General features: G+C 42.7%; 1 protein-coding gene across 1 annotated transcript in view; it reads left to right on the forward strand.

The window, feature by feature from the left end:
- Positions 1–10383, forward strand: part of ANKH (ANKH inorganic pyrophosphate transport regulator) — a 106919-nt gene extending 96536 nt beyond the window's left edge. Inside the window, exon 12 of the mRNA XM_063162600.1 lies at positions 798–10383. Coding sequence (XP_063018670.1) covers positions 798–914 — 117 coding nt within the window. The 3' untranslated portion in view covers positions 915–10383. The remainder of the gene's footprint in view (positions 1–797) is intronic.
- The last annotated feature ends 4192 nt before the right edge of the window (positions 10384–14575 follow it).

Below are 14575 nucleotides of genomic sequence, written 5' to 3' on the forward strand. Positions count from 1 at the left end.
TTGGAGAGCTGCAGATCAAATGTTATGTAGACACCTCTGAAATTTTGGAACTCTAATATACCCATCTCGGCTGAATCAATAATACCTGTGGGAATATTTTGTCAGCGGTACAATTGTTTTCAGTAAAACTAGTCAGCCTGCTGAGAAATGGGTAATAAGGAACAGATGCTTCAACTTGTTTTTTAGGGGCCTGAACTCTTCTTAGCTTTACTAATCCAGGACATCCTGGATGAATCATAGGACTCTTGAATGACCTCCTGCTCCTTCTGGCCAAAAATATTCTAATATTACTTTGCTTTGCTGAGGCAAGAGATCACAGTGGATCAGCAACACTAAGAAAAGCCAGAATGCTCACATCTTGTAAAATTCCTGAAGTTTGACATTTGAGAAATTAGGTTGCCACCTCGCCTCCCTCCTGAGAGAAGCTTTTCTTCCCTCACATTTTGTTTTCGTTCCTTTTTTTAAATAAGAAGTCTGTGATGTAAAAGATTCCAGATGCTCTCTTCCCTCCAGTCTTGCTGAAGCCTATTTTGGATGTCGCTTAGCATAAGAAATGCCTGATTGCATTTATATTAGAAAGGAGAAAACTGAGCCCCAGAAAGGCTACAGAAATCTTCTAAGTTAAGCCAAGTCGTTAGTGGCAAGCCACAAATATGACACAAATATTCTAGTTTTTAATAACATACTCTAACAAACCATATTCTCACCTCACTTCTCCCACCTCAGTGTCCAAAGCTGATGGGAGTGTGTTCATGCACAACTTACTGATAGGTTTCTGGATGCTTGTTTCAATCTAGAAAAAGAAGAGGAATGAGAATGAGACAGCTGCAGAAGGTGAAGACTCTGCAATGACCGACATGCCTCACACGGAGGAAATGACAGACATCGTAGAAATGAGAGAAGAGAATGAATAAGAAATGGGATGCAATTGTTCTCTGCAGGGACGATTGGAGTGACGCTTCAGCATCTTGTCGTCTCTCATACTTTTTTGTTTGTTCGTTTTTATTTTTGTAATAAAGAGGCCTTGATTTAAAAGGTTTCAGATAAATTCTCTAGCATACTGAGTATGCTCTCACTGATGAGGGACCTAAAAAGAGGTCTTTGCTTCTTCTTCTTTTTTTTTTTCCAACCGAATTTTTTTTTCTCACTCCATGCACGCGTAAAAGATACAACTGCATCACTGTAGAGTCTTCCTTACTTATGCATCCACCTTCTCTGGACAATCTGCATTTGTCAACCAAAGCCCTGCTCCTGTGCGCCTGTGTGTGTGCGGACCTGCGCTCGCACGCTCACACCGCCACGTGCCACTGGCTCAATGCTACTGCCATAACCCCACTCCCTCCCCTCTCTCCTTCTCCTTCCTTTTCTTGATCAGAAATGGAAAAGAAGTTTGGAATACAGAGCTTTATTTTACTTGCTTGAAAATGACTTTGCTACATAAACTAATATACTGTGGTGAACTATATCTTTTTGTTTGGCCTCATCACTAGAGCTTATACTGCACAGGGTACAAGACAGGGAGGAACGTGGGAGTCTCCCCATAAAAAGTGGAGAAAAACAGGTTCCTCTCTCAGGTTGAAAGTGTGTGGATGTGTATATACACACACAGGTACATGAACAGAGACATACATATATATATATTTTTATATATATATATATATATGCATTTGATAAATAAAATACACACAGGACAAGAACTCTATTTAGCTTTCATTCCATCGGAAAGATAGTAATCTTTTGAAAAATATTAACATTTAATTCAGAATTTTCTTGAATCATTAAGTCCCACCTTACATATAATTTTCTTTAGGAAAAAAACATGCACTTTCCTCTTGTGAAGAGGGTGATGGCAACTGATAGACTTTGACTGTATTTGAATAAAACAAAAATAAATATTGACGAGCTTTACCAAAGTTCTTGTCCACTGACCTAACTTTAATTTTTAAAGGTTGATTTGTTCTCTATAATTATTTCTGGTGCCTCTATATTAAAAAAGAGTAAGATCAGATAACGTATGCAGGATACCATGCTAGATAACATTACTAGACATAGTTCCATGAAATTTTTTATACAGAGATGTACACATACTCACGTGTGTGTGCATGTGTATATATGCTTCTATACACATGCACGCACACACACACCAATGTATGTTTTGCTGTAATGTATTTACCTATGCAGTAGATCAAAATCCATGTGGTGAAGCTCAAGTACTGATGGTCCTCCAAGCTGAAAATTAGGGGCTTTGGTGATCTGTTGGCTCTCGAGGCAGTGTTGAGTGGGAGCCAGGAGCCATCCCCATCAGCCCTGCGGAGCTGTGCTTGTGGCTGGAGTGCGCCTTAAATTCAGCGTGAGGGGGGGTGGGAGACTCAGGTTGGGTGGAAATGAAGGCTGTGTAAGAGGTGAGGGAAGCAGGGAGGTTTTGGGTGTCACCAGTGCTGCTGTGGCAGCAGTTTGTGTTTCTGTGCTCTTCTGTGTTGGGCTGCAGGGCAGCGCTTGTTACTGGTCTGTAGTAGCTTGGGTCCTTTCAGATTTAATCATGTCAGAGTCTGGAAACCATGATCCTCCATCCTATATTCTTAAATCAATTAATTTAAACCTTATTTAGTAAAAGTATATTTTTCTAAGTTGTGGAAATTATTATTTAATTGTGGACAAATTCTGTTTCTAGATTTATTTGCCAGGTAGTCCCAGCAGTCAGAGAACTGATCAAAACTAAACATTACTTTAAATGTTTTATCAGTATATGTGTATGTAGACATACACATGTGTATAAATATATATATATATTGTATATTATGTACATTTATTTTAAACTACAATACGTTTCCTATTTTTCCAAGTTCAGCTAAAAATGTCTCTACAAAACTACTGAGTTGACTAGTAACCAGTTATGGCCATCATTAAAGGCATTGTATCAATGAACTTTACATTTTATTGGAAAGATTTGTACCAATTTGTTACATATGCAAATACAATAAGAAAAAAAAATAGAAATTACTGTGTTAACTGATAGATTTGCTAAATCAGTTTATGGTTAATGAGCAGTGGCACTAGGAGGGTAAGACTAAAAACAGTAACCATGTTTACTGTGTCACCACAGGGTAAATAGTTTTTGACAGCAAAGTAAAACAATTTTTTTTAAAAAAACCCTCAGACAAATTAATGTGTGCAGGATGTAAACTGTACACAGTCATGAATACAGGTTCTCAGACAGTCATATGTATATAAGGTGTATATAGACAGTCACAGATCACAGTGACCATTTGAGGTCTCCTCTATTCATGTCGTTTTGGTTTCTCCAGTACATTTGTCTCCAAGTCCACAAGATGCAGTTTTTCAGGAACTGTAGAGATGAAGCAGGAAAATATTTTTGTGTAATGTGTGCATTTCTTTTGGTACATGACTAAAATTCAAACAGCAGTACTTTTGAAGAATTTTGAGCCTTACCAGTGTAGGTTTCAAGGTAATGACTGCACCAAAAAGTAAAAATCTGAAACAAAAGATAACACTGAGGCCTGTACTTTAGATAAAAGATAAACAGATTTTTAAAAATTAATTTTTGGTCATACAGAGCTAAACTAATGGCACTGTAACAGATAAATTTTCAATTGTGTGTGTAATACTTACTTAGTCCTTTACTTTGCAAGATACTGAGTGAGCACAGGAGTGGTGAAATTTGGGCAAGAATTGAAGCAGAGACATAAGGACATGTGCATTGCATCTCTTTCTGCTTCCTGCAGGTCATGTATTTCTTTACATTTCTCTGCTGGATTAACAGAATGTGATGACGTTTCTGCAGGGAGCGGGTCCCAGCCAGCCCCTCGTGCTGGTCCCGCTGGTGGGCAGGCAGGCTCCTCAGTGAGGAGGGGTTTCTCCCTCTGACCCTTGCAGACACTGGGCCTGCTTCTGGCACTGTTGGCAGGAGCTTCAGCAACCTGCTGAGACCTCCTGCTGCCTGTTAGTGGCAAATTGAGCTGGGCTGGTGAAGCAGCCAGTGTGTGATGGGCTGCAGGCTGGGAGTGGGCAGACATCCTCTGTGGCCAAAGCCCCAGTGAGAGCATCACTGACAGTGTCTCTGTCAGGTAGATGCTGGCACATGCCCTGTCCTGCACTTCCTCCTTTCCAAAAGTACTTCCTTGAGTTCTAGTGCAATGGCTTAGCTGTGTTTCCCTTGTGCTGTTGCCTATGAAAGGGTTATCTATCTCTGTGGTAATTATTTTGCAATAGAAACCCGTCCTGTTTCTGTGTCAGAGAGATGGAGCACCGTCATCTCAGTGAATTCATGTGGAGACTTGGCCTTTCCAGACCGCATTACACAATCAAAGTTACAATAAAAAGAGAAAAAAAAGTTGATCTGCATCTTACATCTTGTATTGCAGAGCAACTCACACAGAGGGAAATAAGGGCAGAACACTGATAAGCTGTGGATTAATGTTCCTCAGCTTTTAATAAGTACATAAAATTGTATTAATGTGTCTTGAGCTTTCCTTTTTCAGAATTAAGAGAAAACATTGCAGGTTTTTCCCCTCCCTGACCCAAGCAGGCTCTCAGGCTCACCAAGGACTCGATGGACAAAGCTGTGCATCTCTGGGCCGGGGCACGAAGCCATGTGGGTGCAGCAGCCATTCCCAGGCCTGGGACATCCCGCTCCCTGTCCCCCTGGCACAGGCACTCCACACAGGAGCGCTCAGATCCCTGCTTCTTTAGATAGAGACGCCCTAAGTGAGAGCATTGGGTAAGTAACAGAGAAGTCTTTTTGTTTTCCACTCATTTTGCTGCTAAATATTTCCTTTGAGCAGGAGATTTATATCTGGCTCCTGCTCGGTGTCCCACCGAATGTGCAGCCAGGGAGGAGCAGCCCCAGACGGAGGCTTGGCTGATGAATGCAGCTGATTCAGGGCAGGCCACGGCCCACGAACAGAAACCTTTTGAAGGCAGGAGCGCCTTCTTTTATGGGATGGCGCCTCGTGCTTGGAAAAAAGGCAGAAAGGATGGATGCTCTCAGTCAGGGCAGCCAGAGGCGTCGGGCACGGCTTTGTGCTGGGCTGCAGGCTGGCGAGGGGAAGGGAGCGTCCCGCACTTTCGGCATGCCAGGCCCCTGCCGGCGAACTGCGGGACGCTGCAGGGCAGGATGGGCTCCGCCCTCAGCCAGGCCTTGTGGTTGCGGCACGGCTGGCAGAGCCTGGAGTGCCGCTGGTTGTTTCCTGGGGACAGTGGCAGTAACCCTTGGAAAGCCTTGGAATTTGTGTATGGGTGTGTATAGGAGAATGCTGCGCAGGCAAGTTTGTTATGACCTTTGAATCGTTCCTTGGAACGAGAGTTCAAGTCTAAACACAGTCTCAATGTGGGACTAGTACTAAGCCATTTTTAAAAATTGTGATTTAAGCTACACAAAAGGGTAAATGAAACAGCAGGCCTTATACCATTAAGCTAAAACATGATTTAGATTAGTGAGCTGGAATGGGAGATAAACAGGACATGCTGAAAATCTTACAGATATTGTATATACCTCCTAAAGACAGCAGCATGGTGTGGAGAGGAGGGAATCAAAGGGCAGAAAACACCATTTCCCTTTCACCTGCCCTGGAGAGGACTGAGGATGAGGAGCAGTGTGTCTGTGTAACACCACTTCCTCCTTCCCAGTAGAGGAGCCTTCAGAGACAGGAGTGTGAAACACCTTTGGAGATGATTAAAGCAGAAATAAACCAGCATGCAGGTTTTATAATATGCAGTAAGGAGGTGTCTTACAGTTTCTGAGTAAGTGACAGGGCTGCACTGGGGAAATGTCACTTAAGTATTAATTAAACATGAGCAAATTATTGTAATTTTGGTAGCAAATTGGCATGTCCCAAATACCAGCTTAACCACAAAATGTTAGGATTCCCTTCCCTTTTTCATGGTTGGCTTTCTACTGAGTACAGCAAACCATCTGTTTTGAAGGGAGTAAGGTCCTGTGGAGGGGTTGCAGTGCAGAACAGCCTGTGGGTGGAGGCCCAGGTAGGAAGAGGAGCTCTGAATTTGTTCTGTGCCCTGCAACACACTGCATAGGAGCCTGGCAGCATCGTGAAACAAGGCAGAACTGTCAGCTTAGCAGCAAACTGGCTCCAAGCACGGCCACAAGCTGCAGCAGCCCTGCAGAGCAGCAGGAGAGCATGGGATGCAGGGCAGCCCAGGCTCCAAGCTCAGGCAGCTTGTGTGGATTTGCTTTGGAGAGCCAAGTTCAATTGTCAGTGCAGAGATGCAATCCTCAGCAAAACCCCTGCCAGACCTCTCAGTAATTGGCACCTTCTGAACAAAAAGGCCAAAGACAAAGTACGGGGGCAGAGAGATGGAGCTTTAGGCTCGCTTGGAGCACAGACTTGCACAGAAGGGCATTTTGGCTGCAGTTCCTGCAAATTAATTGTAGGGTTAGAGAATGAGCTTCAGTCTCCACATTTCATAACCATGACATCCAATCCATCTCAGTAAAACAGAAGGATGGCCCTCTATTTCTAGGTGCTCTTTTGTCTGTAATCCCGAGGGGAAACTTTTCTTTAGTTTTACCAGACCTTGTCACTGCTCAAATCAATTTATTAGTTTTACCTCATTATTTTCTGTCATTCCAAGTCCAGTGTCTTCAGATATTTCCTCATTTTCTTCTGAAGGTTCCTGCTAGGCTTATTTTGTCTGTTGGCATTTTGAGAAGAAAAATGTAACCGTCATGCTGACTGAATGTCAACTAATGCTGTGATTAAAAAGTAGCTTACAACAAAACTCTTCTTTGATGGACTGTTTTTTACTTCACATTTGCTAAGCTGGAAAGGAGAGTCTAAAAGTAGAAGGAATTGGGGGGAATCTTTAGCTAAAATAAAGAATTAAATGAGTTAATTCAAATTAATTTCTTAACTCCAGCCACCTTGTGACTTTCTAGTGAAAACAGACTATTCCAGCAAAGTTAGCAGTGCATCCCCAGAACAGCACTGAATAGTTTGAGACATGCAGGTTTTGTGTATTTCACAACTGAATGTATAATGAATTGAAAAGTCTGATTAACAGGGGTAATCCATTAAGTTTAAAATTCATCTGGACATGAGCAGCCTGGTCCAGTATCAAAGGGGGCTCTGCTTTGAATGGAGGGGGACTTAGCAAGAAAACTGCCTGCAATCCCCTTACAACCTAAATTGTTCTCTGATTCAACCAGGAACCTAGAAAGGTCCCTTCATCTTAAAGGACTTAAGATTGCTTGCCTTTTTTTAGGCTTTTAGTTCAGGATTGAGAGACAGTGCCTAACAGGGGCCTACAATGTAGATGTGTGAGCAAAAATGTTGAGCTGCACAGATTCTTTTGCTGATGACAAAACTTTGTTATTGCAGAGCCAGCTTTGCAGTACCCTCCCACCCTCTGGGAGCCCACAATGAGAGCAAAGCAAAAACAAGCTATTGTATCTGCAGATAAAGTATTTGAGTACTGTACTGCACTTCTCCCATTAAGTCCCTAAGCAAAACTGCCTGGAAACAGCAAGCAATTTGCACTAATTACCTGCTCCTCCCACCTCTCTTCATGTCCATCATTCAGCATTTAAAAAAAAGCTACCCTTTCCCATAACTCCCCTTTGTAATCAAGGTAATGCAAAGTAAATACTTACATTTATGTAATAGAATGGCTTGGCCTGCCTGTAAATGAGAGCATATAAATCCCCTCTTAGGAACGGATGTAAAAATTGGAACAGCAGCTTTATCCATAATTCATTAAAAAACCCACAACAGAAATGCAAAGAAAAAATTGCAGAACTGAAAAAAAAAAAATTCATTAACTTTTAAGGAGACTAGTGCCTGGGTGGCAAGTAAGGTATATGTGCACATGCAGAGAACAGCAGAGCCTGGAACTAAAGTTCATTGCTCAACTTTGTAGTTTGCTCTCCAAAGCAAATGTAACTCTGCTTTTGTGCCTATTATGATGAACAAAAAATCCCTCCTAAGCTATAATGAAACAATTGGAAGGCTACAAGCAATAAATTAACTGGTTACTTAGATCAACTGATTTTATCCACCAAGTTTGCAGGCATGACAAAACTGCAAAAGCAAAATCTCGACAAAAGTTAACTATTTTTGTAGATGACATTTCCTTGCTTATTGCCATCAGCAAGTTTTTCACTTGGTTTAATAAAATTATTTGCAATATCTTTGTATATTTTTAAAAAGTAAATGTACAGGATGCAAGGCTTAACTTGTGTTTCAAATGGCAGAAACAGCCCCCACTATCATGCAGGCAATCAAGCTGAAGTCATGTCAGGTTTTGATCTTTCAGAACATTGCTCTGTCTGCTCCCTTATTTTAGATAATTTGGGTTATTTTGTGGTGTTACTGCCTCTGCCTTAGTTTTGTGAAGACAAACACCTATGGAAGGTTTGTGATAAGAGACTTGAAGTTGGGATTGCAAGTAGTGTCAAAGCCCCCTGCACTGCCTGTGCTGTTTGACAGGGATTTTGCCACCACACGCCACAGAAATTCAAAGTGGATTTGGCTCTCTCTGGTGGAATGGCTGAAACGCATTTCATGGGGTTTGGGCAGCAGAGCTCAGCAGCATTCCCTCTGGGAAAGGCTTGTTTCCCCTGCATGGGACAGAAAGCTTTTGGGAGAGCCTGAGGAGGAGCACATGTGAGTGCAGAGGACTGAGTGTGTGCATGTGGACAGACGGACAGGTGGCTGCAAATGAAAGAGCTGAAGTGTCTTTTGCAAGCACCCTGCACTGTGTTACCCTGCAGGGACCATACTGGAGGGCAAAGAGAGCAAGAAGCCCTTCATTTGTCATCTTTAGTGAAAGCTTCACTGGCATTTGAAGGTTACTGGGCATCTTAGTAGATCCCAGTGACTAGAGAAACACAAACTTGGTAGCGCTAGGAGCTCAGCAGAGACCAAACTTCGCTGCACCTTTTGCAGTGGAGAAGCCAGTGCCACACAGCCAGTGCCACACAGCCAGTGCCACACAGCCCTCTCTCCAGCTTTGCACCCTTGAGCAGGGCCAGCCACAAGGTCAGTCTGGAAGGAAACCACCAGTGTTGAGCAGAACCTAAAGCAGCAGCCAGGAACTGTTTTCTCTTCCCAGCAGGAAGCCATCATGGAGGAGAACCAAACCATGTAGCTCCCTGGGTAACTCCCAGGAAGTCTCAGTTCTGAGGCAGTTTCTGAGCAAAGATAGCTCAGAGGCCACATCATGCAAGGTCAGACTGCGCCACTTGTAACATGATACTACAAGCACAGAGGGTTCTCCAAGCTCAGAGGGATGCTATAAGGATAACATTCACTAATGCTGGTGAAAGATGCTTGGGTACTACAGGGAACAGTGTCACAGAAATGCCTAAAAATACTGAATTCATCTTTGCATGTTCTAATTGTGCCTTTGGGTTCTCTAAAATTGACTTGTTTTTAGTTTTATAGAAATACTTTTGGAATTGAGAGTGAGAAGTAGTGTCTGGAAGCAGTATCCTAAAAAAAGGCAACCCAAAATCTAAAGAATCTTGCTCAGGGAAGAGGGGAAAGGAAGTTTGGGAGCCTCATCTCTTCCCAGCCTGGCCCTCTGACCATGGATTATTCTGCAGGACAGCATCTTGTTCTGTTCTCAGCAGGCTACCAGTGCTGAAAGAGGCAAAAGCAGTAGCTAGCCACACTTGGCCGAAGTTGCCCTGAGATTAGGGTCAGTTCTCTATCAACACACTTCTGTAGAGAAAAGGCCTCATTTTTCAGTTTGTTCCTATAATTTGAAGGTAAATCTGAGAACTAGGCAAATACATCTTTCACCTGAGAGGTATCAGTGGGTTTTAATTTCTTTTAGAATATCTTTCAGCATCAACATCAGATTCTTTCTTAGGATAAAGCTGTCTTTATGAAAGCAGTGTGCCTAATAGCCATCCTCGACTACTTAAACAAGTCAATTTTGCAAGGACTGTAGCTGTCAAGCCAGAGCTCTGTTTGGAACTACAGTACAGGGATCCTAGATTTTAAATGAAATGTTACCTCATGCATCATTTTCTATCATACTTGTAGAATTCCAGTTAGTTTATCTCAAAATAAATGTTGCTTTCTGTAATTTGTACACATGCTAAAGCTGCTGGTATGTTTTTTTAATGACTGTTCTGCTTTGCTTTAAACATGTGGGGTTTCTTTAAACAAAAATGAAGGTGAAAACTTTGTACATTTTTAAAATGACTGCTAAGGTCAGAAGTATAAAAGTATATGTTGCATTAAAATTGAGTGCTGTTTATGTATTTAACATAGATGTACGTTTTTGCATTGTTAAAAAGAACGATCCATGCTTTCTTTGAGGGGGATCTGTGCTCCAATATTGTCTGATAGCTTTCATATTCTAATTACTTTAATTAAAGTTCTAACAGTTTGCATATGATTCATGATTCTGATTTCTTCTGTTTTATTAAATCTGATCATCTGACATGGTTTAAAATGCTCTTCTCATTTGGAACAAGAAAAATGTACCTCCTGGTGAGAAATTAATCCAACACTCAAATTGTTTTTGAATTACAAGCATGATGCTGCCAACTGCAAGGTCTTAACTTGAAGTTAATGAAATCCAAAGGTATCCATAAAATGATGCAAGAAAAGCTCTTTATTTCTACAAAACCTCCAAGTGTCGTTGATATGGAAATACCATGGTCAGAATATTTTTTCCATACCAAATCAAATACTTTTGACATTCCTGTTAAACAGACACTTAGTATTTAAAGGAAGAGCATTATTCTCATCAGGCCAAAGCAAACTCAAGTGTCAGGAGAAGATTCATTTGGTGACCGTTTGGCTGGTCACCAAAGCTATCCTTATGAAGTTGCAAAAGCATTCTTAATCAAAAATGTTTATTTATTTTGATCACATTCCTTAAGTGTTCCCAAATCACCAAATGTGAGCCACTCAGAGCCAGTAAGAATACTAGCTTTTAGTGTTTTAACACTGGAGCAGCCACTGGTTTTAAAATGATCTTGGAGAGGTACCATGGTAAGAATCCCTGGGATTCTGGTGCCTCGGCTCTCCTCACACTGGCCCACGGCAGAGATCCAGCCTTAGGGTTTCCTGCAGTTGTTGGCCCTTCAGTTCCTGCCTGTTTCTTCTTGTCTCCTCCCTTTGGGGCTCCATGACCACCCTCTCATGCCCATGGCATCTGTGAAGGGCTGGGAAACAGCTCTGTTTCTCCTGGACCTCGGTGCAGGGCTGTCCAGGGGACATTCAGAGGGCCCTGAGCTGGCTCTCACCGTGTCCAGCTCCCCCTTCCCGCTCTCCAGCCATGCCTGCAGAGAGGATTGCCTATGTCTAGTCACGTTCCTGTCTGATCCCAGGAGGGCTAAGCAGAGCAGAGGACACAATCAGGGTACCTACCCCAGCAAAATCTGTCTCTGCCCCACTCCCAGGCACGGCTCGCTGGCTGCTGGCACGGCTGTCCCACACACAGAGCGGTCCCTGACCTTCCCGAGCTCTCCCTGCCCACAGCACTGCCCCTGCAGGAGGCCCTGCTAAAAAATAAATAGGAAAAGAAAAGGGAGCTTGGGGAGGGCTCAGGAAAAGATAGTGCCCTTGTGCTGCTCATGAGGCCAGGCCAAGGGAGCAAGCATCCCATGGCTCGGAAGGCCAGAGCCTGTTTGGGACAGATTTGAGAATTGCTGCCACACTGCTTCCTCTTGAGCAGACTGAGCAGGGCCAAACAGCACACACAGAGTCACATGGTGGCCAGTCTGACCTTTCTCAAACGAAGCTTTCTCTTTCAGGGACTTTGTAGGCTTTATTTCACTCTTCCCAAGAAAGCTTGGGCCTTATCTGAAGCAGGAAAAAGTAAAACACGCAGTATGAGAGCAAATAACATTATTGCTTCATCTTCTTCGCTTGTAGTCTTGAAAGTGTCCTCTCCCTCACACCCATCAGCAGCCCCTCCTCTGACCTCCATCAGTAATGATGACAATTAGCTCTTACATTAACAATGTATATTGAAATATAATCCATTTTGTTCCCCCCAAGGGCCTGCACAGGCCTCAGATGAGAAAGTGCCCAACTCCAGACAGAAACCCTCCCACTTGTGGATGGTTCTGCACAGCATTTACTTTTGTGTTCAAAAATCAGTGACAAGGTGGCAGAATGCAGCTCTGCTGTAGATCTACAGCATCTGTGCTGCTGGGGGAAGACCCACCCTGCCAAGGAAAAGGCTTCTTACCACAGACAGGTGAAGTGCTGACACTAACAGCGGTGTGGCACTAAGGGAGCAGAAGCCTCACCGTTGCCTGTAAGTGACACTTGTGAATGAGGATGTGTTGGATGACCACAGCAAACACTCTCCCAGTCCCTGCAATGTGCATGGAGAGCCACAGGGAGGAAAAGCAGAGCCTGAGTGCTGCTTGACAACCCAGGAGAAAGCCAAGCAGCAGTTATCAGCTCTCTACACTAGCTGTCCTGCAGCTGTGAGAAATGGGCCTCCTCCCTCTAGGTGACATAAAAACTGTGTCTCGTGAGCAGACATTTTCCTGGCAGCTGGAACCAGTGCTCCCAAACTTACAGCCAGAATGGATTGCTCTGTGCTGAGCCCACCTGCCACCTGTGGTAAATTCCCACATCCTCCAGGGCAGCATTTCTTTAAAGAACCAGAGGTCTTGGTGCCAAGCCCCACCGTTGATGACAGTCCCAGCAGTGCAACACCTTCTCTTCTTCCTCCTCAAAGGAAACTTCACACCCTTGTTTCCTTTGAATTTTCCATGCTGTTGTTATGGAAAACAACATATTTCTGGGAAGGCAGACACACCAGAATGAGCATCCATGGGATGGGGTGTTGGGGGATTATATTGATACCTGGACCTTTCATACCTCATGCCTTACAAACAAGGTGATTATTGAAGCTATCACAGATTTGCTTTAAACATCCCTAAGCACTGCTCCAGTTCATTTTTCCTTTTCCCTTTTTTTTAATATCTTCTAGATGCACTATTTTGTGTAATTAAAAGAGGTTTTATGTTTGCAATATATGTTTGATGAGACAAAATCCAGAACATCTGAGCAAAGGGAGCTCTAAAGAGGGCTCCTCTATAAATGAACTCTGTGGAAGAACTTGGCTGTCTAAAAACAATGTTAATATTAGATACTAAAAGCTAGTACACAAGAGTCATGTGCCATCCCCTGGGGTAATATCTGCAGGAGGTGCAGGAGGCCAGTGATGCTCTGAGTGGGTGTTTGCCTGGGAGGATCTTAGGGAGCCTGAATGGAAGATGAGAGTCTGAGGCTCACAGGAGACAGCTTGTCCTGCCACTGTGCAAGTGCTATTTAAACAAGGGAAATAAACTGTTAATGTAGCCATGATATTTTCTGAAAAATCCTTTCCTTAGGACTTTTTCTCCTGAGAAGCTGAGAGGCCTCAGAAACAAAATGAAAACAATGGTTATCTGCTGCTGTGGGATGCAACAGGTGCATGTGTGACTGGTCTCATGTGGTTGTTTCTAATTAATGGCCAATCACAGTCCAGCTGTCCAGACTGTCTCAGTCAGTCACAAGCCTTTTTTAATCATTCTTTTTCTATTCTTAGCTAGCCTTCTGATGAAATCCTTTCTTCTTTTCTTTTAGTATAGTTTTAATATAACATATATCATAAAATAATAAATCAAGCCTTCTGAAACATGGAGTCAACATTCTTGTCTCTTCCCTCATCCTAAGACCCCTCCGAACACCATCACTTGTTAACTCAGAGAAATTTGGTGAAATTTGGTTTAGTCGTAAACCCTCCCTTTTCTCTATGTTTTCAACCCAATTAACCAAGCAGCTCAACAATGACCCCTGAGAAGAAATTTTATTGGCTCTCCTGTCTCCCTTTTGAATATGAACTCAAAAGACATGCTCAGGTGAGAGAACAGCAACTGCTCTAGACTGCTGCTTGCTGGCTTCCTGAAAGGAATACAATCCTCCAGAATGCAAGTGCACTCATGATGCAGTTCACTGGCACAGAAGCTGAAGTTTGGCAGCAAGAGATGAACCTGCCTAGGAGGGGCAAGAAGCAGGGTCTCACCCAAGCTCTTACTTTCAGCTCTGCAGAACCACTCCTTGAGCAAAACACCAGGTCTTCTGTATAAAACAAAGGCCAAAATGTTATGAAACACTGAAAAAAATAATATTCAAAGTAGAGGCCCTTGAAAGAATTTGAGTGAAATGGACACATTTTGCAGGTTTATGCCTCATCCTGTACATTCTCCTGGCTCAATGCAATTTATTATTTCTCTTACCCTTTATACAAAAGCAAAAAAATTCTTGTGATGCAGAAGACATAAACAGTAATGACAACAGTAATAGTCCATCTCTAAATATAGCCTATTCAGTTTTACACTGAGTATGTCTTTTACCTAGAAATAATTATCATCTCATTAACAGCAGTACAGGCAATAATATTCTGTTTTTCAAGGTACTTTAAATCTTTGTAAGTATCTCAGCTACAACTGGTTTTTTTCCCCTTTATAATAAGGACAGTAAAAATAAGTTATGCTTTGTGCACCTTCAACTGCAGTTGGAAACTAACAGGTTTCTACATCTTAAAAGTTATTTGATTCACTCTTGGATAATGTGAG

This window comes from Melospiza melodia, chromosome 1 (assembly GCF_035770615.1).
Source record: "Melospiza melodia melodia isolate bMelMel2 chromosome 1, bMelMel2.pri, whole genome shotgun sequence".
Lineage (NCBI taxonomy): Eukaryota > Metazoa > Chordata > Aves > Passeriformes > Passerellidae > Melospiza > Melospiza melodia.